The sequence below is a fragment of the Tinamus guttatus genome, unplaced genomic scaffold (genome assembly GCF_059628265.1).
Source record: "Tinamus guttatus ecotype Peru unplaced genomic scaffold, ASM5962826v1 Tinamus_guttatus_pri_ptg000048l, whole genome shotgun sequence".
NCBI lineage: Eukaryota > Metazoa > Chordata > Aves > Tinamiformes > Tinamidae > Tinamus > Tinamus guttatus.
The window spans coordinates 14,334,862-14,351,602 of NW_028288582.1; the positions used below are offsets into that span (position 1 = coordinate 14,334,862).

The 16,741-nt window shown below is 38.8% G+C and overlaps 1 protein-coding gene across 1 annotated transcript in view; it reads right to left on the minus strand.

Moving 5' to 3' along the window:
* SPATA7 (spermatogenesis associated 7) overlaps nt 1-12,913 on the minus strand; it is a 34,949-nt gene extending 22,036 nt beyond the window's left edge. The window contains exons 1-4 of the mRNA XM_088539743.1: nt 12,865-12,913; nt 4,928-5,008; nt 4,162-4,254; nt 2,124-2,171 (exon numbers count right to left, since the gene is read on the minus strand). Coding sequence (XP_088395869.1) covers nt 2,124-2,171; nt 4,162-4,254; nt 4,928-5,008; nt 12,865-12,904 — 262 coding nt within the window. The 5' untranslated portion in view covers nt 12,905-12,913. The remainder of the gene's footprint in view (nt 1-2,123; nt 2,172-4,161; nt 4,255-4,927; nt 5,009-12,864) is intronic.
* Between the last annotated feature and the right edge of the window lie 3,828 nt (nt 12,914-16,741).

The window sequence follows — 16,741 nt, forward strand, 5'->3', positions numbered from 1 at the left end:
AAAATACAGATAGAAAGGTCTGATAACATTGACTATTCAGCCTTGGGAGACTGAGAAATAACTGCAACATTTGTTCAAAATTAATCCTGCCCTACTAACTAGGTTCCCAGTCCTTGAACCATGATGCTCAGCTCCACTTTATGATCAGGCCCTATTTTGTGAGTACGATAAAATTCAATTAAGTATTATCTAGGCTCAAACAGCAACAAATATTCGCAATACTGAGGGATTTTTTTTTCTAATTAAAGGCTTTATTTTCTTCTTGCAGCTTTAAGTTATTGCCATTGCACACCGCCTTCTTCCAGGGCTGTGGTGGTTATATGCATATTCTAATAAAATAAAACACAGTATCAGCTTTTTCCATTCCAGTTTGAAAACAGGTGAAAGAGCAATGCAGCGAGGATTTACCGTACCAATTTTATCGAACAGATGGGCAAAAACAAAAGCAGTAACAAAGGTGAAATGTTTCCATCAACACCCTGTATAGGAGATTAATGTTCCCTCTGTGACCAGGACAGAGTTCCACAGTCAGACACTGCTTTGAGTAAGATGATTTGAAAGAGAAAAATATTGAACTAAGGCTTGCTATCTGCAGTGGAAATTTCCTCAGCACAGAGCCCACCTGCCAGCGTCATGACAATTATCTGCTAAGGTGAAGGTACTGTCGCTGCCTCCCAGAACCACCCTACTATCCAGAGAAGCTCATTTTGGGGGGAAGCACACAAGCTCTCAGCTTAGCAGCATTTTATCAGGGAAGACAGAAGACTAAGACAAATGGGTATTTACCTGGGTTGAGAAAGACCAAGATATGAAAAGGCATGCAAGAATCATTTTTAAGTAGGGAAGCTAGGAAAGTCTATCAGATGCAGAAAGAAAAACTGTAAGAGGTTTTTTTTTTTATTAGGCAAACATTTAGGTGTAAATTTCCTTCATGCACTAACCCTGTGTTTCCCTGCTTCTTTCAAAGGAAGCTTTGGTAGAATCAGAGCATGGAAAGGAAGAATTTTTCAAATGACTCTGCAGAGCAGGAGATCTGCTATTCCTATCGCAGCCTAGACATCCTTGCAGCACTGCTCCAGCCTGTGCTGTGCCTTTTGAAGAGAGGCCTACGCAGAGAGGTACCTTTTGTGAACGTGGTGCAGCTTGCTGCCTAATTCCCTCTCAAGTCACTAAGACCCAGAAATACCAAAAAAAAAAAAAAAAAAGAAATCAAGACATTCTGCTAAAAGGATGAGTGACTCCCTGCAACAGCTCTAGTTATTCATGTCGTTCTACACGGCAGTATCACTCTGGCTTGCTTTGCTTTGAGATTAACCATAAAGTATACTCTACTCAGAAGAAAAAAAAAAATCTTCTCATCCTAAATGATTTTTTTCCAGAATCTCAGCACTGGCAACTAATTATAAATGTAGAAAGGGATTCAGAGAAAAAAGACGTCTGATAACAGAGATATTTTTGTTATTTTAATAAACAGCTGCTCAGCTGCTATTTATCCCCATTGACTAATATACTTCATTTAGTATTCTGTTAGTCTGTGGTTTGTAAGTATTGCTTTCTAGCTAACGCCATGAAGAAAGCTACAGTACTGATTCTTTTACACAATAGGAAGTAATGAGGAAACTTTCAGAAACAGCAACTGCAGTTTAATCCAGGCTGTATAGCTGTGTGCTTGTGATGAGCTACATTTTCCACGAAATGAAACAAAAAGTTTCGGACCAGGTCCCCAGGTGCCAAGTTATCACAATTTCTCTTGACCATACACTATTAAACTCTCTTCTTGAAAGTTCAGTCGCATGATATGTCGTGACAAAGGACAGAAAAAATGCTGAAATTATCCTCTTCTGTTCCATTAAATAAGTGAATGAAAAGGATCCTAAGCAAAGTCAAATGCAAACCTAAGCACAATTAATCAATCACTGACAGACTAGGAACATCTCATACATTCACTGACATTCTTTCTAATAAGCGTAGCAGGATTTAAAAAAAGCTGAAGAAACAAGCAGATGCACATATGCCTGACTAAGAATCATATTCTGCCGTTGCTCTTCTAATTTCTCTTGCTCTTTTGTTTCTAGCTAGTTTTACAGAAGCTTTTTCAGAATTGACATATCACGAATACTTACATTTGATGCTGGTCAACCTACTTCTGGGTGCTGAACAATCTACAGCTGCTGAAAATATGAAGAAGAATAAATGTGAGTGATTCAAAGTTGATATATTTAAAAACATTTGTGATGATTAGAACAAAACAAAAATAAACTAACACTGAACAAAGAACAATTTAATTAGAACTCATTTTATATGTTAAAATATGTTATGTACAATGCAGTTAAAGCATTAGATATTAATATACTCAGATAACTTCAGAGGTAATGACAGATATCAAGGAAAATACAATAAGAAATATTTGAAGGAATAATTGCTACTTAAATGAAACTTCCCTATAAAAAAAATCCATCAATTTTTATCTTTGAGAAATATAATTTGACTGCTGAATGCATTTAGCTGCATACCTAAAGATACAGAGGATGTTATCTGTTCAAAGCAAAGACTTTGGCAGAATCAAAAGCCCCAGTGCACCAAAGGAAGGTAGAATACAGAGAATCAGCACAAATCTCCAAAACTTCTTCTTCAACTAGAAATGGACCATAAATTTTGTGGGAGGCCTTAAAAACCATTTATTTCAAATCCTGCAAACTTAATTCAAATGCTTGTGATACCTTGTAAAGCCCTAGTATTAATTAATTAATATTTCTAGGACTGAAGCTTTCAAGAGCAGTTTATGCCATGAAGAATGAAATTAAGCTATAAATTGTTAAATAAACAACACTAAAAAATTTATACGGACTTCTCATAGTATAGTGCATGATATTAACCTTCTAAACACAGTACTTAACGCAACATATATAACCTTAAAAATTAATTTGGACTATGCTACAGTTTGTTTTCAGTTCTAACACTGACAATGGGGAACTATAAGTCCATAGAGGAATAAGTACAAATTTTTAAATCTGAATAAATCTGGGGCATCGTCTTGCCATATTTAAGAAATACAAAGTTTTCTATTACATTTATTATTTGACAAAGAGATTACAACTACAAACAAAATTGCTTTGTTTATGTGCAGACAGTGATGGGATGGGTCTAAGCTGCACCTACATGAAAAAATCTAAATTGGACTACTTGATATTCTGCAGACCTACATTCAGACCTTATTTGCTTCTGTGTGCAAAAAAAAACAAACCATGGCTACCCGTTTCCTCAAATCATAATTGCTTTAGGCCGCTGTGGTATGTATATACAGCATGCAAAAATACAAACCTTTAATGACCACAGAATTTAGAAGTGTGGCTTGATCCTATAGATATATTTAACTGTGAATATTGCAATCTCACAATAGCAGAAGAGAACAAGTTGAAACTTCTTTTAATGTAATTTTGGAGTTACTTGGAAGCTAACCAGGACAAGAAATGGTGAAATAACACCTCCTTAGATGTAATTACCCTAAGTTTTTAACTAGTTTAAACTCACATGTTAGAAATTCATTACTAATGGTACCCATGACAAACCTGCAGTACTGATTCTCCCGGCAAATAAAACAAACAAATCTTGAAATACTGTGTGCAAACTGAAGGCATTCATTCGTTTTAGCACACATCCTCTTAAGTCAAATAAAGATTTTTTTTCATTTACAAACACACAGGGCAATTTTCAAAGTCCTTAATGCTCACTAATGCCGCCCATTGCAATATGAACGATAATCACGATAATCTTTGAGATGAAAACAAAACGCTAGTCTGACTTTAACTAAAAATGTTCTGTATTTATTCCTAAAATAAATTCTGTATGCTTGCTATCACAACCATCTCCAACATCCCCATCTCAGCATATTATTTCATAGTAGTGCTACAGCAGAATGATGAGAATGTAGCTTAGAGTACCTGGAAATTATAGTAGTAATGCTGGCAGCACTTAAAGAATTTATATAAAATTTCCAAACCCAAGAATAGAAAAGATTAAGTAGCAGCTATATCTCCTTGCTGATACCAGCCTGTGTACCAAACAGAAAAACAAACAAACTCCTACAATCCAATTCATTCTCTTTTGATATCAGCCTATTCTGAAAGAGTAAGTAAAAGTTTAATATATTCGCATTATTACCTTTGGCTGAAAGGATTTTGTTATAATGAAACATCAGGTGATCTCTGATCAGGTACTGATTAGTTAGACTCTGTGAGGAATCAATGCAGAAAGCTACAAAATTAAAACATATTTGAACATTATAAAGACAGGTATAGGAATATCAAAATTTTAAACAGTTGTTATTAGGCAATTCAAACCCAAACTCAGTGTTTCCAATAGCAGATGGACATTTTTCTTTCTCAGCTAGTATTACATGATAAGGAGCTGTTGAAGATGGACTGTGTAAAAGTCAGTATGGAAATTCCCTGTTTCTCCATTCCACACTCTTCTGAAAAATGGATCTGAGATGACATTATGGCATATGAACATACACTAGCCCCTTTCAGCTATCAACTGTGAAATTATATGTTTCATTAGAAGGCTTTTTAAAATATCATCAACTTCATATACTCTTGGTAATTTAAGGGACTGTGTGTATGCGTGTGTATAGATATATATACACACACACACACGAGCTTTCTGTCTTTACTATTTGGCTATACACACACAAATATACACATATATGTGTGTGTATCTTGTTATTTCTAGACAGTCAAACAGTTAAAACAGAAAACTCATTCCTCAGAAGTCATTTCAGTAAAGCATACAAAATGTACATATTATTATATTTCACCAATTGAGATAAATGCAGAGATTTTTATTATACAAATATTTGTATTCATAAAATGAATTCACACAAAAGCAACCAAGTCAACCTTCTTATGAAAGCATGTGTATTACTTACCATTACTTTTAGTACTTAAGTGTCCTTTAAATGGACTTGCTGGGCCACATCTGGGAATGACAACAGCTGGGTGATCACTCGCTTTAACAAAACATCAGAGAGTTAAAAAACAGAAAATATATTTTGGCTGACAAGGTAAAGCAGAGACTCATGAATCATCGTAGAGGATCTTTTTGGAAAAAAACTAAATATATTCAAATGCTATACTACTACTAAAATATAACACTGCGGTTGCATAACTTAATCCGAATGCCGAATTATGACTGTAGCATGTTCATTGGGTCATGGAATTAAACAGCAGAACAGATCATCAGATCAGTTCAGGTTGAATTTGATATTGACCAATAAACTGTACATAGATACAGCCTAAGCTTTGTATCTCACTTTTTTCAGGTTTTATTGATAGAATTTTAGCATTTTCAAAAATGACTAATGAGAAAAATACAGGCAACAATTGTGTTAAGTATTATACTAAAATTTGAGCTTAAGATTTTGAAAAAGCATCCTATCAATGAGAACAGTCTATTTCAAAAATCTACTATTAATATAAGAGGAATTTGGTTTGCTATTCAACAACTCTGCAGACAAACCTAAGTGCTGGCAAAACTTTTCTCAAAACAACAAGATGTTTAAAAAAAAAAAAAGACTAGAAATTAGTCTGATAATAGTGTTTGCTCCAGCCACACATGTTAAAAAGTCCTTTAACTCCTCTCTTTTGTGGCCTCTTACCTGCTGCATGCCCAGCACCTGCCTTTCCATGTTGCCTCCCTGTTACACAGTGATCGATACCATATTATTGTGGCTATGTATGGCATGGCTTGCTTAAAACTTAGGATCTTTAGAAAATAAACAAAATGAAAATAAGTAGCACACATGAGAGTTTTCAGAGCATTTTCTTGGGCACCCTGTTGCCAAACGACACTGAAGTGGATCAATAAACTCAATCTCTATTCTTACGAAGCACCACAAATTATCAAGGTGATCTTGAATTAGGAGGAGGATTTCACACTTAGAAAAGCCAGTCTTTATATAGCACAGGCTGATGAGGCTTAACTACAGTAGAGCCAGTATGTGCAGTAACAGTGATCTGGCTGCCCTTTGCTGCAAGAGCTCCACACCAGGGCTAGGAAAGGGATATGAAAAAAAAAAAAAAAAAAGCAACAACTATACGTATTTTTTTAATCTCATCCTATATTCTATATTTATTTTTATGCCATTTACTTTGTTCTTCAAAGCCAAAAAGCAACATTCCTACCCTAAATACCAATGTGAAATAGCTCATTTTAAATCCCCCCTCTAGTACAATTCTTCCTAATCCCCACTTGTGATTTAAACATAAACAGTACTAAATTCATTAATAATAATTAAAAAAAATGCAAACACCCAATCAAAAACTACTAGCTTTATAAAAACTTGGTGATTGCAAACCTAGCAATATTAGCTTGCTTTTTTTGTTTAAATATGTCTTTTCCTTTATCTATGGCATTTGCATGGCATTCATGATGTACCTAGCTATTCACACCGAGAAGGTAAACTTCCTCTAGTTGGACTGCTCACCTCCCTAAAGAACCTAAGTCTTTGGGAGGACTTAAACTTCAGGTAATCAACATCTTAGTAGCAAAAATAAACAGTCCTCCTAACAACAACAAAAAAAACCTTTAGAAGCCAGAAAAGTAGGAGACAGCAGGCACATGAAAACCAGATGGTTGCACTTAGCATTGCCCAAGATTGTCGCAAATTTCCATCATTTTCTGTATTTCGAATCTGAGTTATAATTCCACAAGATGACACATGTGATACAATTACATAAAGCTATACGACTATCTCTAATTTTTATGTGACAGAACAACAGAGGGATAAGTATGGGCATCTTAAAAACGCAGAGACATCCTTAGACCTGCAGCCGATTCTCTTTGGGTAAGCTAAATACCTTTAGTTTTATTTAGCAATGACCAAAGATGCTCAGAAACCTGTTCTTCTTACTCTCTTCAACTGGAATATGCCTGTTCAGAACTGCTGAAAAATCAGGTTATTTCGAAATGTTCATTTTCAGTTTATCACCAGCAGATGGCACATGGATAAACTGTATAAGACAAACTACTACATGTTATTCTTTTAGCTCCTTACTACAGATCAGATGTCAAAATAAAAGAAAAACCAACCCCCTTTCCTGCCAACATCCTGCATCATCATTTCTTAGCCAATAAATAAAAAAGGGGGGGGGGAGGGGACAGAATTTCAAGATAAACAAGGAGAAATATTTTTCAGTCTCCTCTGAATGTTTTGTTTGTGGACAGAACAGAGATTGCTCACAAGCCATACAGAAAATTCCAATTTGTGGAAATTCCAAGCTCACCAAAAAAGTGATGTAACCAGTTGTGAAAAGGTCACGGTCCTTGCACAGGGACGCAGCTCTCACGAGCCATATCCAAGACCCCGTTCCTCTTGCCTGCCCTATCTGGTGCGTCCCTGAGGACGGATCTCACACGCTTTCCAATCCAACCCATTAACTGCAGGGCTCACAGACACCTTGGAAACCCTCCAAAGCAGCAACCTAGCCATTACAACTGTAAGCCACGTTCCATGAAAAGGAGACCCTTGAATAAAAGTTTTCCTGAACATTCGGATTCTGGGAAGCCCTTGAACTGCCCGTGTCACAGCACCTGAACATGATAAAATCTCACAGGCCATTAACAAATGATACTTTCTTGTAGTTTAAAACACTCTTTACCAGACAAAAGTTTACACTGAAGAATTTTATTTTTTTTTTGAGTTAAACTCCGGATATTACATCCAAGCTATATATGCTATTATAACTCCAATTAAAGAACCAAACAGTCTTCAGTTTAAAGTATTTCCATAAACAGCGCCTGTGAAGGAGGCCTCCTACAGTGCTCCCATGGCGCTTCCTCCTGCCCTACCAGTCTCTGACGCTAAATAATAATAATGAAATTAGTCTGCAACCTTTCCATCAAGGAGGCAGTTTGAATCTCTCCATCAGCTACCTGTTTTTACAAAACTTGGAGGAAATCTGTCACAGAAAAAGGCCCAAATACACTAATTTGGCTGAAATTTTGCTTAATGTTATTGAAAAGTGGCAGAGAATGCGTAACAACTAAACCTTTGATTTTTTAGGATCCCAGGCTGTTTTCATGTAGATGTTCCATCAAATTTACTACTACACAAAAATCAACTTACAGTATCCTCCCTAAATCTGAAAGGTATCACAGTTTTTTTATACTGTCACATATTTACAATAAAGATAGAAACTGCTGATGTCAGACGAGAACCTGGAGGATTTGGTATGTGGGGGATATGTTATATATTTTAGTGCTTGTTCAAAACGTTTGAAATTAGATATAACGTATTAACATTTGAATGGTCATCCTCATATTTGAGATTGGGTATCCCAGTTGAACAATAAGAGAGCTCAGCTGTTTCACAAGTGTAATCTCAGCTTGTCTGCTGACTTGAGCAGGTATTTGTTCCAGCTTGTTTCAGTTTGGTTTCACATTGTATATTCATAGTTATTTGCATCATAGCAAAAAAAGGAGACTTCAATGGAAGGGTTAGATAATGTGAACAGAATTCAAAAGGAGGAGGTGAGACTTTCAGCAAATTACAAATTTACCAAATATTTACCCAAAAAAATGACAATAACACAGTGTTATGATTAGAGCACCTGAATGGCTAAGGGAGTGAAGGCAGCTGTGCTGTGTTAGGGTTGCCCGCAAAGCAAGTGTAGTATATATTTTGCCTCCTTGATCTCTTATTTTCTTTTTCAAAACCCACTCATGCAAGTGATATATTTTTTTTCTGTGAAGGTTGCCTACTGATTTTGATGAACTTGAGATAAGCTCTAAAAAGATAAATCACTTTGAAATAGTACCACTTATCTGGACTTGGCAGAACTCATCCCAGTGCTATAACACCTGCGGCAATAATAAAGTTTGCTGACTAAAATGTACATTGCCTACTTCATGTAATAAAATAATCTGTTTTAAAACCCTGCAGTCACAAATTTAAGGTCTACATAAATATATCTCTTCAAGACCACGTCATTTAGTTTAGGAAATTATTTTCTGAAATTTAAACCTGAGAAACTGGAAAGTATAATGGTTCTTCCCCATCTTGGAGACACCAGACATTTAAGTGCAGCATCAAACCATACCTTGCAACACAGAGTGGGCAGTGCAGACCTTCCACACCAACTATACAACACCAGGCTTCTCAGGTTGTCTTTTCTTCTAGAGATCATGCAAATGATATATTATTGAAAATACTAAATAGATCTTTTAGTTCCTTATTAATGCTTGTATTTCTTGCTTCTGTAGGCTTTCCCTGCAAGCGTGAGACACTATACATTAAGGAAGGGAAAAGTAAAAAAAAGCTTTGCTCAGTAATTCTCTCCAGATGTAACCTAAGGTAAGTAATAAGTATATTATTCCAAAGATATTCATAAAACATTTTGTCAAAATGATCTTTGCATTTTCCTTTAAAAATGTATGCGCTCTTTATATCCTTTCTGTTTCACAGTCTTAAAAAATCATGGAAATTGGGGGTTTGTATTTGTTACTTTGTTTCCTATTACTAATAACACAGAATTTATAGAAATTATTTTTCTACAAGGCCCTTTCTGATTTACAACACAGATTTGTACTAGAAACAAGCAGAGTCTTTCATAACAATGTTCGCATAGTACAGACACTCAGTCCAGAACCAGAAGCCACAAAACCTCCCAGTAACAGCATAGGGAAATGCAACCCCTGCACTTTCATATAAGCAGCTACTAGATTTCAGACAGGATTCAAAGCACCAGGTGGACCTCATGACTGCCCAGCACTCTTAGAGGAACGTGTTCACCACTCGGCTAAAGCCACCAACCCTTATCTGCCCTATGAGGAGAGGCTGAGGGAGCTGGGAGCCTGGAGAAGTGTTCTCAGCCTGGAGAAGAGAAGGCTCAGATGGGATCTAATCAGTGTATATAAATACCTCAAGGGAGGGAGTGCAGAGGACGGGGATGGTCTCTTTTCAGTGGTGGCCACTGATAGGACTAGAGGAAATGGCCGGAAACTGAAACATCAAAAATTCCATAGGAACTTAAGGAAAAATTTCTTAACAGTGAGGGTGACAGAGCACTGGAACAGGCTGCCCAGAGAGGTTGTGGAGTCTCCTTCTCTGGAGATCTTCAAAACCCGTTTGGACGCAGTCCTGTGCCACGTGCTCTAGGTGTCCCTGCGTATGCAGGGGGGTTGGACTAGATGATCTCTAGAGGTCCCTTCCAACCCTAAGCATTCTATGATTCTATGATTCTATATAAACCCTTACCTTACATACAGCCACCCCCTATTGTGCTTTGTGTCCTGGCACCAGGACTCTTGCATTCCCGGCCACACAGCAAACTCCTCTTAGTTGGAGATGCATGAAGTGCTCCTGCCTCCAAGGGACGAGACGTGCAGCACTTGCATGAGATGCCAGGGATTTCATCTCCCTAGGGCCGACAAGGACAGGGAGCCCAAATTTCACAACTCTGCAACTGCTCTAGCCCATCCACTAAATAAAACATGAAGTGCTTAATTTTTAAAGGTTTGATGCTCTCATCTCTATCACCACCAACTATTCTCTTTCTCTCCAATCTCCCAGTGACCTAAAACAAAAATAGCTAGTGACACATCCACAGCAAAGTGAATAATTCAAGCAACTACATGCAGAATGCTGTCCTGTGAGGGATGCCTACTAGTTCAGTAATGTCCTATTCAATGCTCTTCCTGCTGCAAATCCCTTATTTTAACTTCATACACACTTAAGAGCATGCTGCAGCACTAATGCTATACACGTGCTGCGGGGGGAACATAAGTGTTTTAAATCATCTCTGTGAAAGCCTAAGTGAGCTGGGGGTAGTAATAGAAACTCCAATGCCTCTGGAAAGGTCATATTTAAAGGAATGAAATTAGGACCTGATATATAGTACCTAAACTGGAAGAACCTAAGAGAATTTTTAAATAAAAGTATCAATTAACTCTTTATGCTACAGAAATCTCTGTGTGCATGAATACAACATGGATATAAACACTGCTGTCTGAAAATGCAATGCAATTTATGATCTCTCCATGAAAATACACACTATATTAAAATTTATTTCAAAATTCCTTTTTTATTAGCATTGTTTTGTTTAAAAAAACAACCAACCAACCAAAAAAGGCTCTGTTAGTAGTATGAGTATTAACGCCTTCTTTCCCCAGTTTGTTGTCCTCCCCCTGGCAGCATTTGGCCATAGCTGGTGAGGTGCTATAGATGTTGGAACTCCTCGTCCAGTTCTTGGATTAGATGTGGCCCTTATCAACAGCCATCTAGTTGTCCATCCTCTAACGGACAAAGAAGAGGACGCCCTGCTCTGGAGAACTACCTTAATTTGCTGGGGTTTTTTTTCACTAAGTTCTTCCTCCCTCACAGCTGCCTGAGGCTGCTAATGGATCCTGAACTGGTGTGAGAAGGGGAGAGGGGAAAAAGCTGGCAAAGAGCAGTAACCCACTGATGGGCTCCTTTTCTTTTTTAATGAAACCAGCTTTAAACATGGTAGCTCTGTATTGCTTTTTTGCAGTGTCTGTGCAGTCACAGAAGGTAACTGCATACATGACTTTAAATTGAGTTCATTACCAAAAGCATTCATTTTATTTGAAAATTATGGTAAGGAAAAACCAAGCAGTTCATAATCACACCTGTATTTTTTTTCCCCGTTCAAATTAAATAGAAGCCTTGGTTATGGAAAATGGTTACATTTCTGATTTCAGGGACAACAGAGCTCCCATCAATTCTGAAAGTACCAGTTGTGAAGCTAGCTTTACGGGAATTAACTTCGAAGTTGATTAAGAAATGACAAAATCTACAGAAGAAATATATACCTTACTTCTGAAGCAAAACTTGAGGGCTAAAGCCCCAAGAACCTACAGTACCCTCAGCTTGAAGTAAAGTTGAATTTTGACTGGGATTATTTGCATGGGCAACAAAATATTATTTTACCATATGAAATATTTTAGCATAACACTTTGACATATGCACCATAGATAATTGTATAAGCTGTTAATTAGACAGCATTATTAATATATTTTTATGGCAGATTACACAAAAATGCTTCTTTACTAGTACTCTGACTGCCTAAGAGTTAGTTCTCTCAGTCCTTTACAACTAATAATCTAATTAGCATTCTGCTTAAATGAAACCCATCCTACCGAAATTATATTTCAGATTAAAAATTCAAAACCTCTGATTAGTTGAGGAAATAGAAGGAAACTCCCTTTTGACACTAACCAGCCCTCAGAGCAGCACCTGTCACTGTCCCCCCAGACCTGTGCTGCCACCACCGGACCCACCCGCGCCGCAATACTCATATAAAACCCCTATGCTTTTTTTTTTATTAAATTATGCATGTCAGTATCAAGTTCAAATCTAAAAGTATTTTAGACACTTTCCAAGAGCTGCAGCCAGATCCTGCAAACATTTTCACGCATTTCTGCCCACTTTTGTCAGGCCAAAGCTCCACAGGACCAGAGCACAGCAGCAGCCCGCAGCAGGTTAAGGCGGGCAAGGAAGCATTTTATGGCAGCCTGGATGCTTTCGAGTCCCTTATTTACCGGCTACTAGGGGATTAAAACCCAGGGCAACCGGCGGGGATCTGCACCCCTCGCACCTAAACGGGGCTGCAGGACGAGACCCGCGAGGGGCCGCGGGGCCAGGCCGGGAGGGGGCAAGGCTGCACCCGGAGCGGCAGCCGCTCGCCATGGCGGCCGCGCAGGGCCCGCACGGAGCCGCCACGAGGGCGGCGGGAGACGCTGCCCGCCGCCGGGCCCAGGGGCCGCGGCCGGCCCCGGCCGCGCAGACCCGCGGGGAGGGAAGGGAGGAGGCGCCGCCCGCGCCGCGCCCGAGCCCGAGCCCCGCACCTCGGCTCCGCCTGCCGCCGCTCTCCATCCTCACGCCCATCCCGCCGCCGGGGCCCGCGCTCGGCTCCGCGGCGGCGCGGGGCGGGCCGCGCCGGGGTTGCCATGGCGACGGCGGGGGGGCGGGCCGCGGCCCGGCCTTGCCGCGGGGCCTGCTCTGCCGGGCGGGCGTTGCGGTTAGGGCTCTTGCCCCCATCTTCCCCACGTTCCCCCGTATGCGCTTACTTAAAAGCCTCTCCGAATGTGTAGTCACTGAATTACGTCACCTGAGCTCCGATAAAGCTGGAGCCAGGGTGACCAGATGTCTTCTCAAGCGATAGTTCATAGCCCAGCAGCAGATTCTCCTCAGTGAAGGGCGTAATGTTTAAACTTTCTTTCCTCCTAATGTCTTGGAAATCCAACAGTAAAGGAGTAATTTAAGGCAAATTCCTCTTTATCCTGCAAAGTGAATGGTGAATAGTCTCTCCCACAGAGTGAGCCTAGGCCAGACCCAGTATGTGGCCCAGGAGAAATTCACTCTCGATGTCTTTCAAAGTAAACATCACTTTAAACTTCCAAAAAGTACCAGGGTGCAGCTCACCAGGAAAGTGACCTCTTACATCAGTGATGAAATCAGAGCTGTCAAGTCAGGTGCAGCGAACTAGTGCGTTCTCAGAGAGGTTATACATGAGTTAGCCCCATTCCATGGGTAAGAAGTAGTTTCTAGGGAGTCATCATTCAGTAATTAATCCAAAGAGATCCAAGGGTGAAGTTCCTCTAATAAAAATCCCACATGCTGTATTTGCTAAGAGGTTTTTCTGCTAGCCTGTAAGAAGTTGCTTCATTTAAACATTCCCACTTCAAAATGCCTTCTTCAAGAGGCATGGAAGAGAATTATAATTGCAAAATGGACATTTTACCTATTGATAACTCATTTAGCCACCTAGGAACAATTTTTGTTTATAGACGTATCAATGCTGAAGGCTGTCATTTATCTAACCCAGTACTTCACATGCTTCAGATGTTTCAGAAAACTTGAATATTATGTCCATAGCTGAAGTTTTTTTCCTGACTCCCAGTGGTCAGCCTATAGCTTGCATTCAAAGCTTTTTTTAGTTCCTCTTGTATTTTTTGATGCTCCTATTAGTTGTATAAATGTCTAGTACTCTCTGGAAATTACCTTCATTCTTGACTTCCATATCGTATCAATCATTTCAACAGTCTAATATTGCTTCCTATAAAACCAACTTCCCTATAAAACCAGCTGTCATAAATGCCTTATCTTTTTGCCAAAGCCAAATCCTTTGATAGCGTTTTGCCTTATTTTCTCGTGTTTCTTTCTGATGTGAGGTCAGTGATACCAGAGAAAGTGTCTCTGTTCTGTTGACTCCTCCATGCAGAACCTATAAATCCAGAAAGCCCCAAACCCAACAGGCTCATTTTCTATTCTCTACAGCAGATTCTTGACTGCATGTGAAATTGGAAATTTGGGGAAAAGCTCTCAGGAAATTAATTATCTTTAGTTATTGTGGTTAAATGTCTGTTTTAGACTTCTTGGAAATAATCCAAATGTTTAAACTATGAGATTGTGGAGCTTAATATAGTTCACAGATACCTCAGATACCTTCAGATACCTGAAGTTACTACAGAAAATGCAAGCACATGAGAGTCTACACGGTATCCAGAGAAATAGTTACCACATTTTATATAGACTACATTTGTCTGCCCCAAATGATCTTTTTCTTCATAGTCTCCTGCTTTTGTTCCTATACCTTTTGTTCCTATACCTTTTTTTCACCATTCAGATGATCAGAAGACTCAAACCTAAGTGAGCGTTTTGAGAAACCTGGCAACTATTCTCCTTGTTACTAGGCAACACTGCAAGAATGTAGCCATTTCTACTAGTTTCCTTACAATCAGCAAACACAATATCCCAGAAATGTCCCAGGTCTGGAATTTCTAACCTCCAATGACAGCACATATCAAACCCTAGTGTATTTCTGAATGGTCTAATTCATGTCCTTGGCCTTTGTCTCCCCTTACTGTCAAAGACAGTGTGTGTATGTATAGCATACCTAAAACATATGTATAACATAAAACACATATTTAAGTTTAATTAAAAAGTAACATATAAGTGCAGTGCACAAATCCATCAAGGCACTACATGCATTACAGGTCGTAAGTAAAAATAAGGCTTACAGAAACTGAGTCGGTCCTAGTCTTTGATCCATCCACAAAAGTAAATAAATAAATCACTACAGGGAGTCTACCATTGTCAAAGAAGCAATAACATGTCAAAACCTGCAAAATTTGTTCTTTCGCATTTGGGAAAAAAAGAATCACAACAATGGATGCTGGGTGCTTTCCTCCCTTTTCCAGGATGCTTCAGAACAGAAGTTTTGAAATCCATTGGCACTGGGTGGGAACAAAACCAGCAGGAATATATTTTGTGAGTCTCATTTGCAAATATATGGATGTTTGCCTTCTTCCTGCTGCTCCTCTCTCCATTCTTTAGGTGTCAGGCCCTCTTACTACCTGACATGAATTTAGATAGTTATCAGCCACTTGAATGCTCCCTCCATCCTGTGTAGCATCAAAGTTAGGCACCTACTCCTATGGAAAGTTAAAATATATACTGAAAGGCAATATTCAGCAATAAAACATTGTTCTCAGGATGAAGGTTCTAGTATATTTTGGTGGCAGAAACGAAGTCATTCGAGAAAAAGAATTCAAAAAATGAAACACTCCATTTGATGCCTGCCTTCTCATACTGAACGACAATGCATGTCAGACAGAACCTCAAACCGTTGCCTTCACATTTCAGTTAGAGACCTATTACCTATTAATAATGTCAGAGCTCTTTTTTCTCTGTTTTTATTTATCTATTTTCTAATCTTGGAAAAACAATAGTTTGTATGTACACTGCAGAAGTAAAATTTGTGATTTTTTTTGGAGAGTCTTGACTTATTTCAAGCAATTCACTGTCTTTTTCCCACACCTTTCAATCAATTAAGCCTACTTACGCAAGGAGAAAACATTTCAATAACCTAATCTGTAGGTTGTATTCATATAGTATTAAAGAATAGCCCTAATTTCATCACATTGTGCACTTAATGATGGAAACGAATCTCCTGGGTTTATCTGAGTGCTTATTCAGATTACTGATCTCTTGAGCTTGGCATCAGTGCCCTTTCTTGGTGCAGGTTTGTCACCCCTTTGTGCTCGTGGGTGTCATCCTACCAGTCCTTTCCCTGCTGCTTCTCAGCAGGCTGCTGCTACCTTGCAGCAATCCCCATCTGGCACGTTCAGCCCATTAACCTCACAATCCATCCTGCTATGACTATTGAGAAAGAAAAACGTTTTCCTGTGACATTGGAGGAGGCAATACTTTCTAAATGCGTTTCAACAGGCTGCCTGAGCAGGGGTTTTTTGTTACCTAATTATGAAATTCCTGTGTCAGGCAATTGGAGTAGCTTTCACACAGAGAGTGTGAGGGAGAAATGAAGAGACCAGATTGAAGTAATGTTGAAACAAGAGGATTTTAAGTATACTTTTGCAGAAGGGGTGATAGGTTCTTTTCTGCCTCATGCTTGGCATGGTGCTGAGTGTTCTTTGGGTCATTTGGTCCTTAGAGGTATATAACATCATGTGCAGTCTTGAAATAGCATTTCAGTTTTCAAAATGCTGTGAAAGTTGTATGTATTGATGGGGCTGAAGAGTCTTTCCCTTTCTTCATGGTAGCACATTGAGTTATTTTGTTATTGCTTGTATAGCAGCAGTGATCAGAGATTTTTATAAAGGCTAAGGCTCCACTGGAAAAAATGAGGTAGAAACAATTAAGAGGAGATGGTCTATGCCTTCAAAACTGTGTTTTAATCCTCTATCTTTTAGAATGCAGGGA